Consider the following 21,342-nt stretch of genomic DNA (forward strand, 5'->3'; position numbering starts at 1 on the left):
ATAAAAAATGGATTTTGTTTAAATGTTTTTTATACAATTACATAAAATAATTAGCCAATGCATCAGCGCAATGCTAATAATCAGAAATTAATAATTATGATATATATTATTGCCTTCAATTAATAATTACAATGATAATATGACACAATCTATTAAAAAGTTTTAATATTACATATAACTGTATATAATTATTGGACCTTTTGAAATGAATATTTATGGATTAAATATTTGATTATCGATTTTGCAATATATGTAATAGAATCTAGTATTCCTATTGGCCACCGTCTATTTTCTTAATGGTTATAAATGTTCCTCGCCAATAAAAGTATTTACCGCGCAATATTTTAAATGAATAGCTAGATTCAGGAAGAAAATGATAATTTATCATGACTGGATCAGAAAAGGACAAAAGGTATAATTTCAGGTTCCTTCGATAGCAAATCAGTGTGGGACGTGGAAAAAGGTCAGCAGCAGGAGGACGATATGGATTTTATCTTGCAACGAAAAGTGGGTCACAACGAAAACGCCTGTGCGCACGCTTCGATTATCGATTGAAACGTTACGTTTCTTGAGTTCGTACGTTGGATCTCATTTATGTGAATACAGTGACTGTGGATGTTCGTGGAATGAGTTCCTCACAGTAGGCCAGTTGGCTGACATCTCTAGTTCGTTGTCCGTGCGCGATCGCGAGTTTTGGAAAAATGCGGTGAAATTCGATGTATAACAACGTGCCTTCGTGAAATCGGCCATTTTGATAGTGCGTGTTTCACGAAAACGGATAAGATCGTTTCTGGCAGCTACCTTCGACGGTTGTGCGTGGAAGTGGTGGCAGCTCGGTGTCGACCACAGGACACAGCCGTAAAACTGAAAACGATAGTGGTCTTGGGCTAGTAAGAAAATAGCCTCAACAAAATGGCAGGAAATACGGGTATGGAACAATTAATCCCAATCGTGAACAAGCTCCAGGATGCATTCACTCAACTCGGGGTGCATATGCAACTTGATCTACCACAGATCGCAGTGGTAGGTGGTCAAAGTGCAGGAAAAAGTTCAGTTCTTGAAAATTTTGTTGGAAAGTAAGTATCTCATGTCCTGTCATTTTAGCGTTTTTCATTTCTTTCAGCGTGTAATACTTTCTGATATGTTTTAAGAATTAGAAGAATAATCGAAAGTTTGGTTTAAAAGGCGTGGCGAACTACGTCACATTTTAATTCTAATATTTATCATTAGTTATATAAATTCGACTATTCCTCTTTTCTATGCCCCTTTAGGTTAACTATTTTAATCTATCGATCGTGACATCAAAATTAACTATATCTTTATGATTTGAGGCCGCCTACACAGCGACCTGTCAAATGGTTATTTTCCCCGTTGCTATAATATTTAACCTTCTGATAAATTACTCAAAGTATACATGTGTAACTAGGAAAATTATTAATTTATTAGCTATATTTTATTAACTTAGCTTTCTCCGGGAGCTATGAATATGTATATTAATGTGATAAAAATGTTAGCAAATTTGTTTAGTGCATCAATTTCATAAGTATCTTATGCATAATTCTGCTTTGAAAGAATCATTATTAGAATGGTATCAGTAACCACATTTAACTTATTCAATTAAGAAAAAACATAAATGTTGCTAAATATAAAGGTATAATAGTTATAAGATATGTTAATTTCTAACATTTTTCTTTTATCTTTCAAGTTTTAATCTTTAAAAAGTGAATATTATTATATTTAAATATATTATATATATACTTTGACATATCCTAGTATATCCCTAATTTTATAAGATAATTACAATATTATTATTATAGTAATTATTAGATAAGAACAATATTTTTTTGTTTTCAGGGACTTCTTACCTAGAGGATCTGGTATTGTAACCAGACGACCACTTATCTTGCAACTGATTAATAGTACAACTGGTGAGTCATCATAGATAAATAGATTATAAAATTTGTTATATTATGAATGAAAAAGAAAGTTTGACATACATTATAAGTTATAATTGTTTTTAAGAGTTTTAATATTACATAAAACCTTTAAATTACACTATGTCAAATTATATAATAATAGTTTATTTTATTATATATTTTAAATTGTTTATACATTGTTCATTATTTTCTTTTGAGATATACTAAATACAAAATTAATACAAGTTTTAATGGCTTGGTATTTCTTATAAAATTTAGTACTATTTATCTGTAATTGTTGTCCGTAAAATTATCATATTTCCTGTAACAATGAGCTTTTGATAAGCAGGAAATCAAGAATATTATCACTTTCAGTATGAAGTGAAGCAATGAAAACTGTTTCAGTAAGATATTACTTAGAAAACTTTACATATTAGCAAGTAAATTATTTCTCTGTTGTAGAAAATGCTGAATTCTTGCATTGTAAAGGTAAAAAATTTGTGGATTTTGATGAAGTACGGAAGGAAATCGAAGCAGAAACAGACAGAGTTACAGGCAGTAACAAGGGTATTTCTAATATACCAATAAATTTAAGAGTATATTCACCTAATGGTAAATACAGTCTTTTATTATATGTTGATTTATGTTAATAATTTCATTAATATATTTATTATTATTATTAGTTCTAAATTTGACATTGATTGATTTGCCTGGCCTCACGAAAGTACCAATTGGAGATCAACCAGTAGATATAGAGTCTCAAATTAAAGCTATGATCTTTCAGTTTATCAAAAGAGAAAATTGTCTCATATTGGCAGTAACACCAGCAAATACTGATTTGGCAAATAGTGATGCCCTTAAACTTGCTAAAGAAGTAGATCCTCAAGGTACATGTTTTTAAATATTTTAAACTTAACAGATATATTATTATGTATTATATATATATATATAATATAAATGTTAACAAATACATACAGAGAATTATTTACATTGTAAATTGTTTAAGGTGTTCGTACAATTGGCGTTATTACAAAATTAGATCTTATGGATGATGGTACTGATGCAAGAGATATTTTGGAAAATAAATTATTACCCCTAAGACGTGGTTATATAGGTGTCGTTAACAGAAGTCAAAAAGACATAGAAGGTCGAAAAGATATAAAAAATGCTCTAGCAGCAGAGAGGAAATTTTTCTTGAGGTATAGATCAATCATAAAGAATAATTCCATGAATCAATTTTTTAACAGAATGTCTAAAATATTTCTTTTTGTACACATTTAGCCACCCATCTTATCGACACTTGGCAGATAGGTTAGGGACACCATATTTGCAACGCGTTTTAAATCAACAATTAACAAATCATATTAGGGATACTTTACCAGCATTAAGAGACAGATTACAAAAACAATTGCTTGCTCTAGAAAAGGATGTGGAACAGTACAAACATTTCAGACCTGATGATCCTGCCATAAAAACTAAAGCTATGTTACAGTAAGTATTTCTTCCTTCATACAGGCTATTATATGCGAATTTATAATTTCTTTAATTTTGGTAACTTTTATTATATTAGAAAATAAAATAAACTTAATGAAAAAATAATGATACATATATAACAAATAATGTATAAAACATATTATTCTATAATAGATTCATAAGTATTACTTATATAAACTCTTTTCCTTTCCTTAAAATGCATTATGGGTGGAGGGTGTTGATATTTTAGAGCCTTTATTCTTATTTTTCAGATCAATTCAAATGTTTCTGTAGGTATCACACTTTTTTTTCATCCGTGTGTATCATTTGCATGAAAATTTTAATACATCTTTGTATAACCAACTAGAAAGTGAAAAATAACAACAAATTTTCATTAAAATTAAACATTCTGATGTATTAATAAATTATGTAGAATTTATTTGGCTTTGCAATACTAAATATCATGACTCTCTGCCCATACAACTAATGTTGAGGTTTAGTGCTTGTTTTTATATTGATTGAAAGAAAAACATTTTTAAGGATGATACAACAGCTTCAGTCAGATTTTGAAAGAACTATAGAAGGTTCAGGATCTGCACAAATCAATACAAATGAGCTCAGTGGAGGTGCTAAAATAAACAGATTATTCCATGAACGTTTTCCATTTGAAATAGTTAAAATGGAATTTGATGAAAAAGAACTGAGAAGAGAAATTGCTTTTGCTATTAGGAATATTCATGGTAAATGACTATTTCAGTTTTAATAGTTTATCACTGTAATTTCATTACATGTATATATTGAGATAAGTAAGTGACTTCAAAAATAAATTATTAACAATAGTATAATGTCATAGGTATCAGGGTAGGTTTGTTTACTCCTGATATGGCCTTTGAGGCAATAGTCAAAAAACAAATAAATAGACTCAAAGAACCTAGTCTGAAGTGCGTGGATTTAGTTGTACAAGAACTCAGTAATGTTGTACGCATTTGTACTGACAGGGTAGGTACAGTTTATTAAATTTGTAAGGTCTGTTCTCTTTCGATAACATATTTTTAATATAATTTTTATTTTATATGGTAGATGTCACGTTATCCTAGACTGCGAGAAGAAACGGAACGTATTATAACCACTTATGTTAGACAACGAGAACAATTGTGCAAGGAACAGTTAATACTTTTGGTTGATTGTGAACTTGCATATATGAACACAAATCATGAAGATTTTATTGGTTTTGCCAAGTAAGTTACCTACATTTTGTTATGTGTTTTTGTAGCTACTCAGCCAAATCAAAAGAGTAAATAATATGATAGAAGAATTTAATTTTTGATAATCGCACATCTAGCGCTATATGTTGCTCTTATTATTATATTCATAACTGCAGTTATAGATTTTAGTGTACTTATACATATCTACAAAATTCACTACACTATGCTTAAATAATAAATCTTCAAAATATTAAAAATATTTCCTAAATAAATATTTTAATATAAATATAATAATAAATATTTTTATTACTATTAAATTATTCATGTTTATATAGAACATTTTAACGTAACATAATAAAATAATTTTCTAAACTTGTACAGTATTACCAATTAGAAATATAACATAAATTATGTTTTTTATTATTAAAGACATACAAATATTTTCATAACAAATATTAAATATTATCTTTGAATAAATATAATTTTTGCTAATTCCTCTTTCTTTATAATGATGATAATAATAATAATCTATATTTTTAATATTGAATAAATTTTGCATCATGCATTTTATATCATGTAGATTTTTGATATATGAATTTTTTTTTACCTATACACCATAAAGTGCTTGAATCATCAATTCATGATAAAGATGATAGACAAATTTAAGTTCTTTTTATAAATCTTACAAACCCTATGAAATCATTAAGTGTATGTCTTGAACATTTCTTTATATCTTTAACAATGAATCACATAATAATATGTTTTATTTCTGATTACTGTACATGCTTAATTAATACTTTTGAGAAACTCGAATTTGCAGTAATGAATTCTATCTATCTTGCATGACTAATGTAAATTCAACACATAATATAATTCACATAATGACAATGTGCTTTACTAATATAATACTTGTAAAAACTAGTTTCATTAGTTTCATTATGGTTATAACTTAAGCTTTTTATGAAATAAAGGAAAAGATGATAAGAAAATTCACCAATTACATATACTGTTAGTTATATTAGTTTGCTTGCAACCTTTTTTTTGCAAATTAGGAATTATATATATTGATTTGTATTTTATTCTATATAAAATACATATCAATGTATATAATACATATATTTTATACCGTGTGTTCCTGAACTAATATGACTCAAAATAAGTTACGTTTCGAAACATATTTAGCATAAGATATTTAATATACATTCGACTATATTCATATGACTTTCACAATCAAACTTATACGGTATATTTTATAATCAATGCATGCTATGCCAAAATCAGTTCACATTGCAAGCTTTAAAATAGCGATTCTTAGTTTACTTTGTTCTTTAAAGCTAAGGCACACATTTTTAGTATCATTAATAAATAGTAGAATTTATTGTTATTTTCTCTATTTCATGTACATCTATATGACCCATTGTGTCATATATATTGTCATATTAAATTATATCTCACTTACATTTTTTCTCTTTGCAATACGCATACTTTTAATATTTTAATTCTCTCTTTCCGTATAGCAAACATGAATTTTATTCATTTTTATATTTTGCTTATTTGACACTTTAACATCTTAAAGATTGTAGTTCTCAAATATATCGCGAGAAACGGGTTTAAAAAAGAAAAAATATTAGAAATATTAAAATGATTAGCAATTTCAGTTCAATTTTTGTTTCATATTCAATAATAACATTCTATTTCCGTTTTTAACTTTTTAAATCATATTATGTAAATTATAGAAAAATTTACATAATAGGTTTCCTTTATATTATATAGTTTGCAATAATTGAATTAGGGAATAAGAATACTGTAATTACTGTACAATTTTTTATGTCATTAAAAGGCAAGGCATACTTAATATAAAAAATTATCTATGAATATCAACTGGTATACATATTTTTCACCTTTTTTATACTTATTGCATTAACAAACGTATGTCTTTCCTTGAACTACATGGCATATACACATTTCGTGACATTTCTTTCCATTCATTAATACTTTATATTTCACAATTAAAAAAATTATTTAATTATATCGGCAGCGCGGCAGCCAGTAGCCATAATGCAAGGTAAGAATTATAAAGTACATTGGAACAAAAATTTACACTACATTTTTCTTCCTTTTCTATTATCACGCTCTTAATTTGTTATGCTTATTTTTTATTTAACTTTTTCTAGCTTTCAGTTTTATAACAAAGAACGGAATCCTTAAAAAGCAATATTGAACTCATTTCCCATATAGCAAAAGATTGAAAACTATATTTTTCTAGTGTACTTTAAAGTCTTTTTCTTTTGAATGAAATAAAATTTTATGTGTTTTTATTATTCAGTATTTCATTACTAGTTTAGTGTATAACATCATAAAAGGTTAATACTATTCATACATATATGTACATGTATACACTTTATAGATCATAAGAATAGCACTTGAAATATCATTTTTAATTATTCATATACAAAAAATGGGAGTGGTTTGTGAAAACAAAGAAATAAACTTAACCATCATGAAACATTGTATGCCATTATGAGTAAGCTATTATTAAGTTTTCATTGGCTATATTTTTTTATCTAGTTTTATATATTGTAGAATACAGCCATAATCTATCACAATTTTAAGAATTTGATCTGAATATTTTGTACATAGTTGCACAATTCAACTATATAGTTAAATAGATTATTCATTGCCACAGTCATTCATGAATACTCCAAATCGTATATTTCATACAGCAGCATTAGATTTTAGTTCCATCATTTTTCACATGATTTCACAATATATGTAATATTTGCTTCTGCAATTTTTCATGTGTTATGATCTGCAAAGATATTACAATGTTAATTAAGTAGAAATAATATTGTGTGTATTTATATGTTACAAATAATGTTTGACTGCATATTCAAAAATATTCAACTGCAACATTTAAAGCTGTATGAAAGAGTATGTGCATGGAGTTGTTGTGGCTGTTGTTATAATTCTTATATGTAACTAAAAACAATGTAAAAGGTAAATTTTTGTTTAACACATAAAGATTTCATTATTAATTAGTTATAAATCAAAGATATAGAAGCCATGTAATTATCCTCTCTATATTGTCATTTTGTGATCATGTCTCATTTTCAATATTTTGTATTATAAACACAGATATTTTGAGAAATTAAATTAATTACTTATATTTAATATATTACTTATATTTTACGATGTAAGATTAAATTTGAATATGAACGTTTGTGTACGTTAATACAAAAATTATTGCTAGGTCTTATTCTGCTAGATTTTTTACACAGTAAACTAACAAATTTTTGTGGCAATTTATTACAATGAATTTTGTACGTGGGTACTCAAACGTATTTTTTTTATTAACATTTCATTATAAATTATACGTTATGTTACAGTGCTCAACAGTCCTCAGAAAATGCTGTTAAATCTGGTCGTCATACATTAGGAAATCAAGTAATACGCAAAGGATACATGTGTATCCACAATCTCGGTATAATGAAAGGTGGTTCAAGAGATTATTGGTTTGTCCTAACGTCAGAGAGTATTTCTTGGTTCAAAGATGAAGAAGTAGGTATTTTTTTGCTATAATGTAGTTAATAACACGTTAATTATGTAAGTTTTATGTATTATTTCCTTGCTTAGGAACGTGAGAAGAAGTATATGCTACCTTTAGATGGATTGAAATTGCGTGACTTGGAACAAGGGTTCATGTCCCGACGTCATTTGTTTGCTTTATTTAATCCAGAAGGCAGAAATGTTTATAAGGATTACAAACAGCTTGAACTGAGCTGTGAAACTCAAGATGATGTTGATTCATGGAAAGCTTCTTTCCTCAGGGCTGGTGTATATCCCGAAAAATCAACAGAGCAAGCAAATGGTGAAGGAGAGGTATGTTTCTTATTATATAATTATGCTGTTTATATTCTTTCATATATGTACACAATTAAGTATATTGTATGGTGGAAAATATAACATATTTAGGCCTGGGACACTCGAGTGCCATTCGTCTAATCACTACTCGCGTTTATTTTTTTAGATACAAACAAGATGACAAATTGTATCACGTGTAAATTTATTTATATAAATTTATATATATTGCTGAAACGCAATTGCAAAAATGACGTATGTCACTCGTGCGCACCGATTGTAACGCAACTTCGATAAAAGTATATTGATATATTATGTAATTCTTATTTATAAATTAGTTATTTAATTATTTGTTTTGATTAAAGGAAGAATTATTTATTATTATATTGGAATATATTCTGTTATGTTTATTAGAAAAGATTATTTTGGTTTATTTTAGGATATACAGCGGGTGAGTTAGTACGAGAAATGTAATTAAAATATTTTGTTTGAATTTTATATTTTTAACTGTGTGGTGATGTGATGCATTAGTTTGGAAATATTTTAAATTATTATAGTAAATTATTCTTAAGACTATTGTTAAATATCACATTCTAAAAATATTTCAATTATTTATTAGATTTTATGACTAAAGTTCTATTTTAACATCGCAATGTTCATAAACTTTCATTTTATATTAAATACAATAATTATATTGAGAGAAATTGATTCTTTGCATCTTTTGAAAATATATTTAATTTAATAGCGTTTCTTTTTAATACAAGTATGAATTGCGCAATTTGCATATGTTTTATATTATTCAGAAATTAATTAGATTCCAATATTACATTCACAATAGTTATTACATTTTTTGCTTCTAATTAACTAAAGGAAGGATATGAGGTTCGTACAATGTAGAAATTTTGTAGTTATACAGAACACACAACTGGATACTTACATGGATACTTACAACACTTACATGGATATGAAATACCACTACACTTAGCTTTGCTTTTTTGCTGATAGTGAATACGATTAAAACATGTATGAATTGTTTGCAAAAATACTTTATGTTTCCCTGCAAGCAAAGTTTCCATTTGAGCACAAGATCAATAACACTTTATTAATTATTGAAATGATGTATTATTTTTTGTTTTTATTTATGTTAACTATGTATGTAACGTTATCTGAAGTATTGCTTTTAACTTCATCATTTCAACAAAGAATGCAGGAAATTTATTATTTCCATATTTATAGGGTGGATCGGAAGCTCAATCATCAATGGATCCTCAACTTGAACGTCAAGTGGAGACCATTAGAAATCTGGTGGATTCGTACATGAAAATTGTCACAAAAACAACTCGTGATTTGGTTCCAAAGACAATTATGCATTTGATTATAAACAATGCAAAGGATTTCATTAATGGAGAGTTACTGGCACATCTATATGCAAGTGGTGATCAGGTAAAATACATATGAATTTAGTATATTGTAATTTTATATCCACAAATAAATTTCCAATGTTCTCCTAAGCTTATTATTTAAAATTTTACTGTTTATTTCCTAATGAAATAATATTTCAAGGAATACTTTTTATTTTTTTCCATTAACAACAATTTTTTGTAAAATCTTTACATACACTAAATACTTACAGTATTCTAGTCTTTTCTGCCAAATTTATTGTATACTTCAAATTTAGAAAAAAGTATGTGGACGTGAATTACAGGCTTCAATGATGGAAGAATCACCCGAAGAAGCACAAAAACGAGAGGAAATGCTACGCATGTATCATGCATGTAAGGAGGCACTTCGTATTATTGGAGATGTTTCGATGGCGACAGTATCTACTCCAGTACCACCACCTGTGAAAAATGATTGGCTAGCATCTGGGGAAAATCCAAGGTAACAATTATGTTATTATTTTCATTGTCGCTTATGCATTTAACTAATTTATTATCTTTCAATCTTGTACTGCCTGCTTTTGCCTCATACACTTGAACACCATTGAAACAGTCTTGGGTAAGAGCTACTATGTACATTTATTATACTAACTAAAATCTGTTCTCTTTTTTCAAATGTACACTTATTTCTCTGCTTTGTAGTTTTATTTCAAGTATGTAGGTCCACCGATATTTACTTTGAAAAATTATTTTATCGTTTATACGTTTCTTATGTTTTGCATAAAATTAGAAAGAATCTCCTATGATATTTTTATTTGCACATAAATTACATATATTTGAATACCTGTTAGAGTGAAAGCATTTAAAAATGTTTTTAATATTAAATTGTAGTACAGTGTAGATTATAAATAAGAAAAGATTGTGTGTTCTAATCTCAATTATGACAGTATAATAAATATACAGCCTTTATGGAAAATAAGCTGTTCAATGTACAGAAAAGTCTTTAATAAATCAGTGAAAATTTATATTTCATTCGTCTCTTGATTGCAAATTTCAACTGTGATAAGTTAACAAACCATACAGAAAAGAGGCTATATAACTTTTTTTTAATGCCCTACACACCATGAATATTTCCTGTTCTCTTATTTTTATCTTTCGCTTTCTACATAGGAGCAATAAATATAACAGCTATTGTTCATTTTATGTGTTACAGGTTATCACCACCATCTCCTGGTGGGCCAAGACGCGGAGTGACACAGCCACCACCTCTTTCTAGTTCTCGAGCCCCACCTCCGGTTCCGTCTGGTGGTCGACCAGCACCGGCTATTCCTAACCGACCTGGACCTGGTGGACCTCCGCCAGCCCGTGCCACACCTGGCCTACCTCCTCCTCTTATACCATCGTAAGTACTAAGAATTTAATATAATTTTCATCCAATTTAACGGAATTGTACCTTGTGAAGTAGTACAGAGAATTTAAAGGGACAAAACGTTTGGGACACTCTGTACTATCGAGTATCTTTCGATTGTCGAGTTTCTCACAAATTTTGCACAATGTTCTGTTAGTTTGTGTTGAGGTAGTCTTGTGTCTTAATTACAAAGTAGAGGTCCTTTTTTTTCTTAAACGTCACGAAATGTTTTAAAGAGAAATTTGCAGTTGCTTGTCCTCCATAGCTTTGTCTAATTGGGGCTTTGGTGCTAACTTCACTTTCTATTGCAGGCGCCGACAATAAGTCATCGCACTAACTCGCCTATTCACTACTAATTAATATACATATATACATATATCAATTGCATCTAGTCAGTGTATATTTTACACGAGATACAATTTCCTAATGCTATATGTTTTGTCTGCAAGTATTATGAATTATTATTGTTAATTAGGGGTGTGTAAGTTGTATAAAAATTAATAAACTTGTGAATATTTGTATTAGTTAGAGATTAAAAAGAGCTTCCAAGAACTTTGACGGACGATTTATCTTATACGTATTACGCATTATATCAGTAATATATCAAATTATTTCATGGTCCAATTACTTCGTAAGAACGAGCGAGGTATTATCATCCGTATTGTTTCGTCGTTTTCATATTATTTAACAAATATTATATAAATATGCTGCTCGCTTTTTGTAATCATCCTAAACAAATTTATACAATCCCGATGTAATGTTACAAAATTGCACACCTCTAATTAATAATCTAAGTGTCTACGATATATTTAATCGGTACTAATGACAAAAAGTATGTATAAATAGATCACGATTCATTCGCGACGAACAAAGAAAAATGAGGTAGAATGACATTTGTTTCATTGTAAATTAGTTGAATGAAATTGTAAATTATATCTGTATATACAACTAAGAACGTTGTAAAATAAATGATCTTGAGTTCTTATCACAGGTGGTGGATAAGTATTCATTCGCTTTACTAACAGCATGACATTTTAATTGTCGCGTAAATGAAATACATTTTCAATCGATTCGCAGAGCGATATTTCAATCGATGTAAAAACCTGTATGAGAGAATGTGATACATGAATATATACGGAATAAGTTTTGCCATAACGTGTTGCATTTGCATTTGGCAGCTTCTGAAACTCTCTTAATATTACTGCTTTCTTGCCATCGTTGATTCAATTGGTAAAATCACAGAAAAAGCGAGAAAAATTGATTTTAATATTGTCAACTATTTTGTCATTATGGGGGATGAATGTGTCGGTGCCTGCATTGAAAACATTCTTTCTATTGAACGAATATCAAGCAGTTGATCGTCAACGCTCTACTACTCGTTATCGAATTCCCGCGTCTGTCGCTTAGTAGAACCACGCGAGAGATTACACATACTTCTTAGGACATTCGAGGATGCACGATATCAGTCTAAAATGTAGTGCATCATGCAGATATTAATTTAAATTACCATATATTAGTCGAATTCTCTCTTTATATAGTAGCATACTATTGATAAGGCATTGAAAACAAATAAGATTTGTAGTAAAAGCTTAGTGTCCGTGGTGTATGTTTAGTCGTGGGGGTGGTCTTCAGCAGAGGGTGACGCAAGCTGCGACGCAGGCCGCTGCTAATGCCGCCGTGAACGAGCTGATGGAAGCATTCAAGATCAAGTAAATACTCTTGCTGCCTCATAACTCTTTTTTTATATGCGAGATATCTTGCTCTTTTAACCACGATAATGAATTATTATGGGCAATCTTATTTAAGTTGCGTTAGATTGGTAGACTGTTCAGGGTTGAGAATGAACACTAATTTGATGTCTCACTGTTTTCCGATAGTGTGTTTCGATAACCAATTTTTGCGAATTATAACCAGCTATGTTTTTTTTATCTCTCTCGCTCTTTCTCTCTCTCTCTCTCTCTCTCTCTCTCTCTCTCTCTCTTGCATGATCCGAAAAATTGGATTAATAGCGATGATGTTGCCTTCAACGTTATATATCGTTATTCGACATACATACGTGTGCGAGATATAGACATTATATATACATATTGAAAGAAAAGAGTGTGAACATCCCTGTGCACACGCTATAGAAAAAAATATACGTGTGTAAGGGAATACCTCTGTATATTTGTAAGACATGTAATTCGCTTCGTTACATTCCATATGTATGTTCTTACTTCGTAAAGTAGTTTATTGTTAAAAGGAAATAAATATTCTTTCATGAACTGTAGAATGATGACGTGTATTGTGTAATCCCAGAAAGCATAAAAAGCTGTAAGACCTGATATAATATATAATTTATTGCTGTTTCGCTTTGGATGCTGATATCAAGTATTGAATACTTGTACATACATATCTTCTTGCTTAGAGATATTTAAAGAAAGGAGTTCAATTTTCTAGACCGATATATTTATATCTCCAGTGACTCTATATCCTGGAAAGTCTACCAGAACCCTACGATGTGATCAAAGATAGTTTCGATTAGGCGAAAGTCCGATTCCGATTGCGATGTCAAAATTCATTCCCTGAATTTTCATAAAATAAAATAAAAAATGTCATGCTGTTGGGCAAAAGTTGTCGACAATTATTATTGAATGTTCGTTTTATTGCATCTGTTCGATCGATTTCTAATCGGCGACAACTGCGTTACAAATAAGTTTTAGTATCTGTAATTATTAATTGCGTGACTCAAACGCAGTCACATATATACACACACAGATACACATTACACACTGTTTCTCTACCTCTTTAGATGTCACCAAACTTTATTCCATTCTTAGCCATTAATATTAAAACTGTCATATAGAGTTATACATATATACATACATAGCTAATCCCTAATGAAGTATTAATGAAAAAAAAATGTGCTCAGACATAGGATGTGATATAGCATAGAGTGCTTCAAGGATTTTGCATGAAAATCCTGAGTCGCGAACTCTCTCCCTCCCTCTGAATAGTCTTAATAAAAGAAGATTAATAATAACGATACCGAATGAGAATAATAAATATATATTATATATATACAATACAATACTAATCGTATGTCGTTATAATGTATAATGAATGTATATCACTCAGCATGCGTTCAGGAGCTGCGTTATATTTGGAAAAGGTATTTGTTGTTTCTTATGCTCCTCGACCGTGTTTAGCAAATTAAATCAATTATACATGTACATATATAAGGAAAGGGAATATGATGTATTCTACTACATTCTTGTAATTAAATCCACGGGGCGCGATGTGCTTTCAGATTTATGTAGTACACATGTTTGATGATCAAGAATGCTCCTCTCTGTACTATATTCGGAATATTTATGTATAAACTTTTGAATAAGATTATACAAAAAGGAAACTTATTGGTAAACAGATGAAACATTTGATGATACTTAACTCTTAAATAGCTGCAGAATCGTTTACTAGAGAAATGTTTAAATTAAAAATTATATTAGCTTTTTACAAAAATGGCATATGTATCTCATACATTATTTTCACGAATTTATCTTTTACTTTTTTACTTGTTATAAATAATAGAAGTTTCGTTATCAATATTATCGTAATTAATTGTTAAAAAGTCTCGACGCATTTACCGACAACGCTATCACATTTTGCGTTATAATTACTCGATTTAGAGTAAACTTTGTCCCACTTCAACGTGACTTTTACATATTGCATACATGTATGTATAAACATTTTTTTATGAGCAAATTATTCGTCATTGCAAGAACGATACCATGCAAAGAGAAGGATTAAGTCTGTTACCAGTGACGCGTGAAGTATCGAGGACAATGATCGAAGTGCCACTATGAAAAAAGAAAAACAAAGGAAGGGAAGAAGAAAAGAGAATATGTATTACTTTCCATTAGAGCAAAATATCGAAGGTTTATCTTGGGCAAATAGTAACTATGAAAGAGCGTTGAGGACAATGATTCGCATTTGCCGCGTCACTATATCTTTCGTGTTTGTTCTGATCGATCGAATCAAAGAAGAGGCAATCTCGATGATGTACAATTCTAAATTGAGTGAAATCCATTGTTAATTCGTTCGTTTCAGTGTTAAAAGGGCCTAATAATATTCATTGATGTCGTTCCACCATACATATAGAGATGTATTTATTTACGTCAAATTTACGTAAGAGCCGCCACCTTCTCTTTTCCAAAGATAATGTTTACACATATAAATTGATATTTTGCGTTAAAGAAAATGGCTTTTGGAAAACAAGATTAGATGAGGATCAAACTTACAGTCTGAGTGAAAGCACATCGCATTCGCAATTATTCGAATTATCTAACGCCTGTTGATACTGGACACAACCTTTAATCCGTAATTTAGATTATTCGCTGAGTACTAATAGATTGAATTGTACCGTGTACGTTGTTCTCTATCAAGGAAATGAAAAGAATTACGGGAAGATAGACACAGACATACACAAAAAGAACAGGAAACTCGGAAAAGCGAACAATCACAAGTGGTATTATTGTAATGTTATTGTACAGATATATATATGTGTGTGTGTGTATATATATATTACGTTGTTTTATATATATATATATATACATACATATACATATATACATATGTCTATTGATCATTTTATGCACCGTAATTCCAGAATTAAGTAGATCATACATTGAAACTACCGAAGTGATTGTGATTACGATTCACAAATTGTGAATACAATTATAATTATAATTATTATAATTATTGTTATTATTAACGATATCATTATATTGTATATTGTACAGGATAAGAAAGATAACGTTATTCGTTTCAGTAGCGTGTCAGATTTCTTGCTCGATAGATCGTGAATTTTTATTTTCGTAAAGTTACGTACTATAGCATGGTTCCTTTAGACACAAGTCTTATGAGTATTAAAAAGATGATAGAGATACAAGTAGATGTACAAGCCTCGTAAGTGCGTGGCGTTGCATTTCAATAACACTGGGTATATCAAGTAGTAGAAACGTGCAAAGAAAAATTGTTCTTCAGTACGTGCAGGTTCTTATATGTTCATCAACAGTATTCTGCGGTTCCACCCTTCGAGATTATATTTCAAGTTTTTTACATCACTTCTTGTACCTTTACAACTACAAAAATTTTTGTCTAGTTCGTCGAATATGCGTTTTTGGCCTTTGGTACCAATATACGTGTACGTTGAAACTATTTGTGAAAATTAGATGAAAAAGATTTTTACATTGACATTTAATTTGTGATTCGTACAAATTTTGATTACTAATGGCAATACCCGATTGGGTGGAATCTTTATTTCAAGTATTACAACGAAAAACGACAAGTGAAGTTGCCATCAGCGAATCGTGAAGGAAAGAATCTTCACGGTTTCCTACTTGATGCGTCTTTACGTTCGTACCGTCAATTAACAATTAATCGATTGCTTTGTTTCCAAAGAAGAAAAAAGGAGAAATCTCCGTACATTTTAACTTTTACTTCATGTTGTACGATCTATGATAAATACATTTTTTGGGTATTGGGCCTAAAATGAGATCTTTGAAAATAAGCTCGGCTTTTGTGACTAGATCCAATGAAAATAGCGTTAACCGTGTTTAGCGATTACTCTATTTAGAGACCGATTATGGATGCAAAAAAAGCAAAGAAATCATAAGCTCCTTTGTGAACATAAAATACAAATATTGTTGCCGCACTTTAGCATTTAATCGTCCAATCGAAAGGCGATCCTGAACGTATCTACGATAAAATTAATTGAATACTTTTCAAAATCAGGTGCAAATTTTGTAACCTAATAATTATATAATGCTCGGTTCAAACGTATAGTATTCATTTATCTGAATTAAAAATACTATTTCTTTACCGTGTATATTTCGATTGTTTAATACCATCCTGTGCTGACATAAGTACGTTCAGATCGTCCCACGTTCCAGAGAGAGGAAGAGAAGAGAATAAATCGCGCAGGAAAAACAGAAGAGAGCAGATCGATGAATGAGATTTCATGACTGCAACACGCATCCTATTCACGCGACAGATTATATTGTTACATGCTTCCATCGAAAAGCCTTAAATGCAGAGAAATTCTAGTTAAAAAGGTTACTTTGCGTAAGACGGATCATCGAGTAATAAGCGTGATTCTATTGTATATCGCGGGCCAAGCGTAAACGTATACAATCTCACGTAACAAGAACGTGCGAACGATGGAAATGAATGATGGTAAATGAGCGATAAAGACGAATATGTAATTAATAAAAATCGATGGAAATACTATTCGTGGCTGGATTCGTCGCCGACGTTATTTTCACGTGGTTAAAATTTAGATGGACGTCGGAACGAATCGTAGACAACAGATCTCTAAGTAACCCACGTGTTATCAATGGATCTATCCTTGATAAAAATGATTCGAAAAATTAAAAACAAGTATTCAACGTTTCTGAAGATGTCAATAGAGCTTACTGCTAGTTTTTAATTACATTAGTAAATTTTTCATAATTTTTATACCTGTTATACCCCTGATTTTTGATAGAAATGATCTTTTTCTACATCTCACTACAAGAGAAAGCGATTGTTCGTTGAACTCGATCACCGATATTCATCCGCGAACATTTGTTGTAAAAAATATTTCGTAAATTCAAAACAAGGAGAACATTGACAAGGGGGGTTACTTAGCAAATTATTCTATGTGGATTGTGCACCTTACACGATTCACCATATTGTAATATCGCGCGATGGTCGCGTGATATTTCCATACACCGTTTTACTGCAATATAATTGTATATATAGAAAAAAATAACATGTTATAAATTCAAAATGTATATCTACATATATACATACGTACGTACATATAGATATATTCATATATGTGCAAAAATGAAAATTGGGAGAGAAGCGTGTGTTATTATCTGATGACCGGAAACGCATTTCCGCTGGGGAAATTAGTATCCAATGAGATTAACGTTCGATTACTGCAGCTGGATAGTATTCTTATCGTGTTGTAACACTTGTGTTTAATGTGTTGACCACGTTTTTTACATGTTCCATTAATTCTTCTCTGATTCTCGCTTAATTCCATATACCGTTGCGTGCAAATAACAAGTAATATTTTTAATAGAGTATGTGCGAGATTGTCCTGATTGTTCCCGCACGCTGAGATGCGTATTCGCGTTCTGCGTTATTTTTTGTTTTCTTTCTCTTCTTTTGTAATCAAATCACTGTCCAATGTCTGCCACCTTTTTAATATTTTTTCCCATAAAAGCATCCAGGATCTTACCTCGTGAAGTATTTTACATACGAATCAATTCAATTGTATTTATCTGTATCCAAAGGACGTTTGAAAAGATGCAATTAAAGTTAAGATTTCATTGAAAATGTCTAAAGGTATGTAAATTTAAAAACGGTTGCGAAAAATTGTAGAATGAACGTCCTTTTTATACATTCATTTCTGCATGCGTTTTTGCTACTGCTTGAGCATGTGCAATTGGATTTTTTCTTTTTTTTCCTTTTTGTTTTTTGCAGATCATCATCCCATGTTGTATTTAATGACGTCATTTATTCGTTTATTATTATAAGTACTTTCTTTCTTTGTGCGCTTTACAGAACAAATTCGTAGTGTATTTTTGTCGTTATTATTTACAAGTACATACATTCATATTGGAGAAGAGGATATATCTGTTGCACTTTACTCTCTGTTATATATTCGACAATTATTATTACTTCTCTTAACCCCAATTTTATAACAGAAAATATATTCTATCTCATATAAAATACTCTCATTCTCATATCATAGCTTAATAAAGTAAATATCAGCAATGCCCAATTAGATTTATTCACTTGGATTTGTTACGTATATAATTTCTAAGGTGAAGTAAATTTAATTGGTCATTGCATAGCTTTACTCAGTCTCTCCAAATGCGAATTAAAATATATTTAAAGAGTAGAAAATATCATTTTGTTAGACAATATGTCTTCGATTTTTCAAGAAAAATGAAATGTGACAAGCACTTACAATACAAATAAATTTTTGATTTTACATACAATTTAAAAATATATGAAAACTATAGAATTCAATAAATTTTATTTAAAAAGAAATGCACAGTATTTTTCACAAATTATACGATTATCTTCGCATTCGAAGGGCAAAATTATGTTTCGTGTTCGCGCGACGTTCATCACCGCTTTATTTGTTTAAAGTAATAATCAATCGTCGCGTCTCAAACACTTTGGTGAGAAGCACCGAGTACTTAATCACTGTCTGTGTTATAGGCGTCCTGTACCCAATATTCCTCCCCGAATTCCTGACAGACCGTACTACGGCCGATTAAACTGAGCTAATCCATGGAAAGCACACGACATCTGTGCACATCCACGCCCGAAAGTATTCGAAGAGTTTCGTTCTGAAACAAGCCGATGACCGGGACACGAAAACGAGCTCAGGACGAAGAGATGGAAGACGTTACCCAACATTTTTAAGTGGGTGATAGATGAGATGAATTCGGGTGAGAGATCCCCTCCAGGATCAGAACGCACGTCCTTTTCAGATCTGTGTCCTCCTTTAATTTTGGTTAATGTCGTTGCACAAAAATTGTTGATCGTTTTCGTCCGCGTAAAGAAGATCGGAAAGGAGGGACGTGATCGATGAACGGAGCAGGAGGAACAAGGCTGTGCCACAAAAACAAAACGGAAGAGGAAGAGGGACCAAGAAATGAACAGACGAGAGCCATTGTAAGGGAAGAAGACGGTTTACTAGTCTGTTACTATTAGCGATCAGTCGACAGCCAGAGATCCAATTAGTCACTTCTACTTCTTCTTTCTCTCTTGATATTTCATCTTCTATGTTATTTATAACGTCGTTAGACGTGTTAGATTACATGTTAGTTGTTAAGTATTAAAAGAATCGTCGATGTGCTGGATGCGCACGACGAATGCTGGAGGAACGATTGTTAGCTTGTGTAAGATGCATCTTCCGGCAAGAAGTGACACGGTTATTCCTTTAGGACTCGTTAGCGACTTCGTTTTCTTTCATTAATGGTTATCAGTATTATAAAACAAAGAGAAGAATCGAAATCGAAATATGTATTCATCCTCATGGACTGCGGATGTTATGAACACAACTAAAGAGACTTCTTCTAAATGTATCTCTTAAATATTCTAAGTGTTATATAAAGAGTTCTTTACATCGGACATTTTGTATATTTTTACGTATTATATATATTTTACACGTTTTTACGTACATATCTAAGTTTTCTATGCATGAACATCCGCAGTCTAATGATATATTATTTAAAATCGGCAAACCTTGTAACTGTTTATTATTAATTTATCAGTCTGCATCAATCGATTAAGAACTTTTCGTAAATATAACAATGGAAACTAGAACTTCTAAAACGTTTAGGAAAACCATAGACATGAAAATTATAATTAAATAGTCATCGGTTTTTGCTTCTTGTCCGGGGACTCGCTAACAAGGTATTGTTCAAATGAGATTCGTGGACGACGTAACGCGCAACCCGATTACCTCGATTTTAGGAACTTACTAGAGCAAAAGAATACACACGGTTCACCCTACGATTCGTTTAATTGACGGGTGAACGAAATACGAAATGAAAATATTCGATCGACAACAGCATTCCAGAAATGTCCGTGTGCATGCCTTTGCAAAACAAAACAAAAACAAAGTATGCATACATACATATATATATATATGTATGTATGTATAAGTATAGAATGGGTGAAACCACTACGAATCATATTGTGATAATCACATAAAATGCAACAGTTCTTTTTGTACGGTTAATTTATTGAAATACGATGACGATGCCATTTTACAGCTCGAATTTAGGGAAAAATATGATACAATTTACGGACAACGAATTACGGAACAGGAATCCACCAATTTGATCATTTTGCGGTTGAAAACGGAATTAGATGTACATGTAACGCGCGAAAACTTTAATCATTTTTACCTTTTTTTCTTGTTACATTTGCATCTTAACGCGGTAGCTGTCATGATATAGATGCTTTTGAGGGATAGGATACAGGAAAGCCAGGGTCGTGTCCTGTTCCTCAGAAAATATTAATTATTTTAAAACAGAAGCCAATGTTGT

At 30.6% G+C, this 21,342-nt stretch overlaps 1 protein-coding gene across 12 annotated transcripts; it reads left to right on the top strand.

Annotated features, from left to right (window-relative positions):
• The first annotated feature begins 534 nt into the window (after positions 1–534).
• Positions 535–21,326, top strand: LOC100741278 (dynamin). 12 transcript variants are annotated; one of them, XM_024371403.2, is made up of 19 exons: positions 913–1,076; positions 1,855–1,928; positions 2,379–2,528; positions 2,600–2,803; positions 2,923–3,115; positions 3,198–3,407; positions 3,930–4,129; positions 4,243–4,388; positions 4,470–4,627; positions 6,633–6,659; positions 7,981–8,152; positions 8,228–8,473; positions 9,323–9,334; positions 9,689–9,895; positions 10,158–10,333; positions 10,445–10,450; positions 11,045–11,233; positions 12,853–12,948; positions 19,502–21,326. In XM_024371403.2, exons 1-19 carry the CDS (start codon positions 913–915, stop codon positions 19,563–19,565), a joined length of 2,694 nt encoding a protein of 897 aa, XP_024227171.1. In that variant the 3' UTR covers positions 19,566–21,326. The 12 variants fall into 12 exon arrangements, with proteins under 12 accessions (XP_012247553.2, XP_024227171.1, XP_024227172.1 ...); XM_024371404.2 differs by lacking the exon at positions 9,323–9,334 and adding an exon at positions 8,892–8,903 and having other exon boundaries at positions 19,502–19,565; XM_012392130.3 differs by lacking the exon at positions 6,633–6,659 and having other exon boundaries at positions 535–1,076; positions 19,502–19,565.
• Positions 21,327–21,342: the final 16 nt, after the last annotated feature.

Source organism: Bombus impatiens, unplaced genomic scaffold (genome assembly GCF_000188095.3).
Source record: "Bombus impatiens unplaced genomic scaffold, BIMP_2.2 scf_1283, whole genome shotgun sequence".
NCBI lineage: Eukaryota > Metazoa > Arthropoda > Insecta > Hymenoptera > Apidae > Bombus > Bombus impatiens.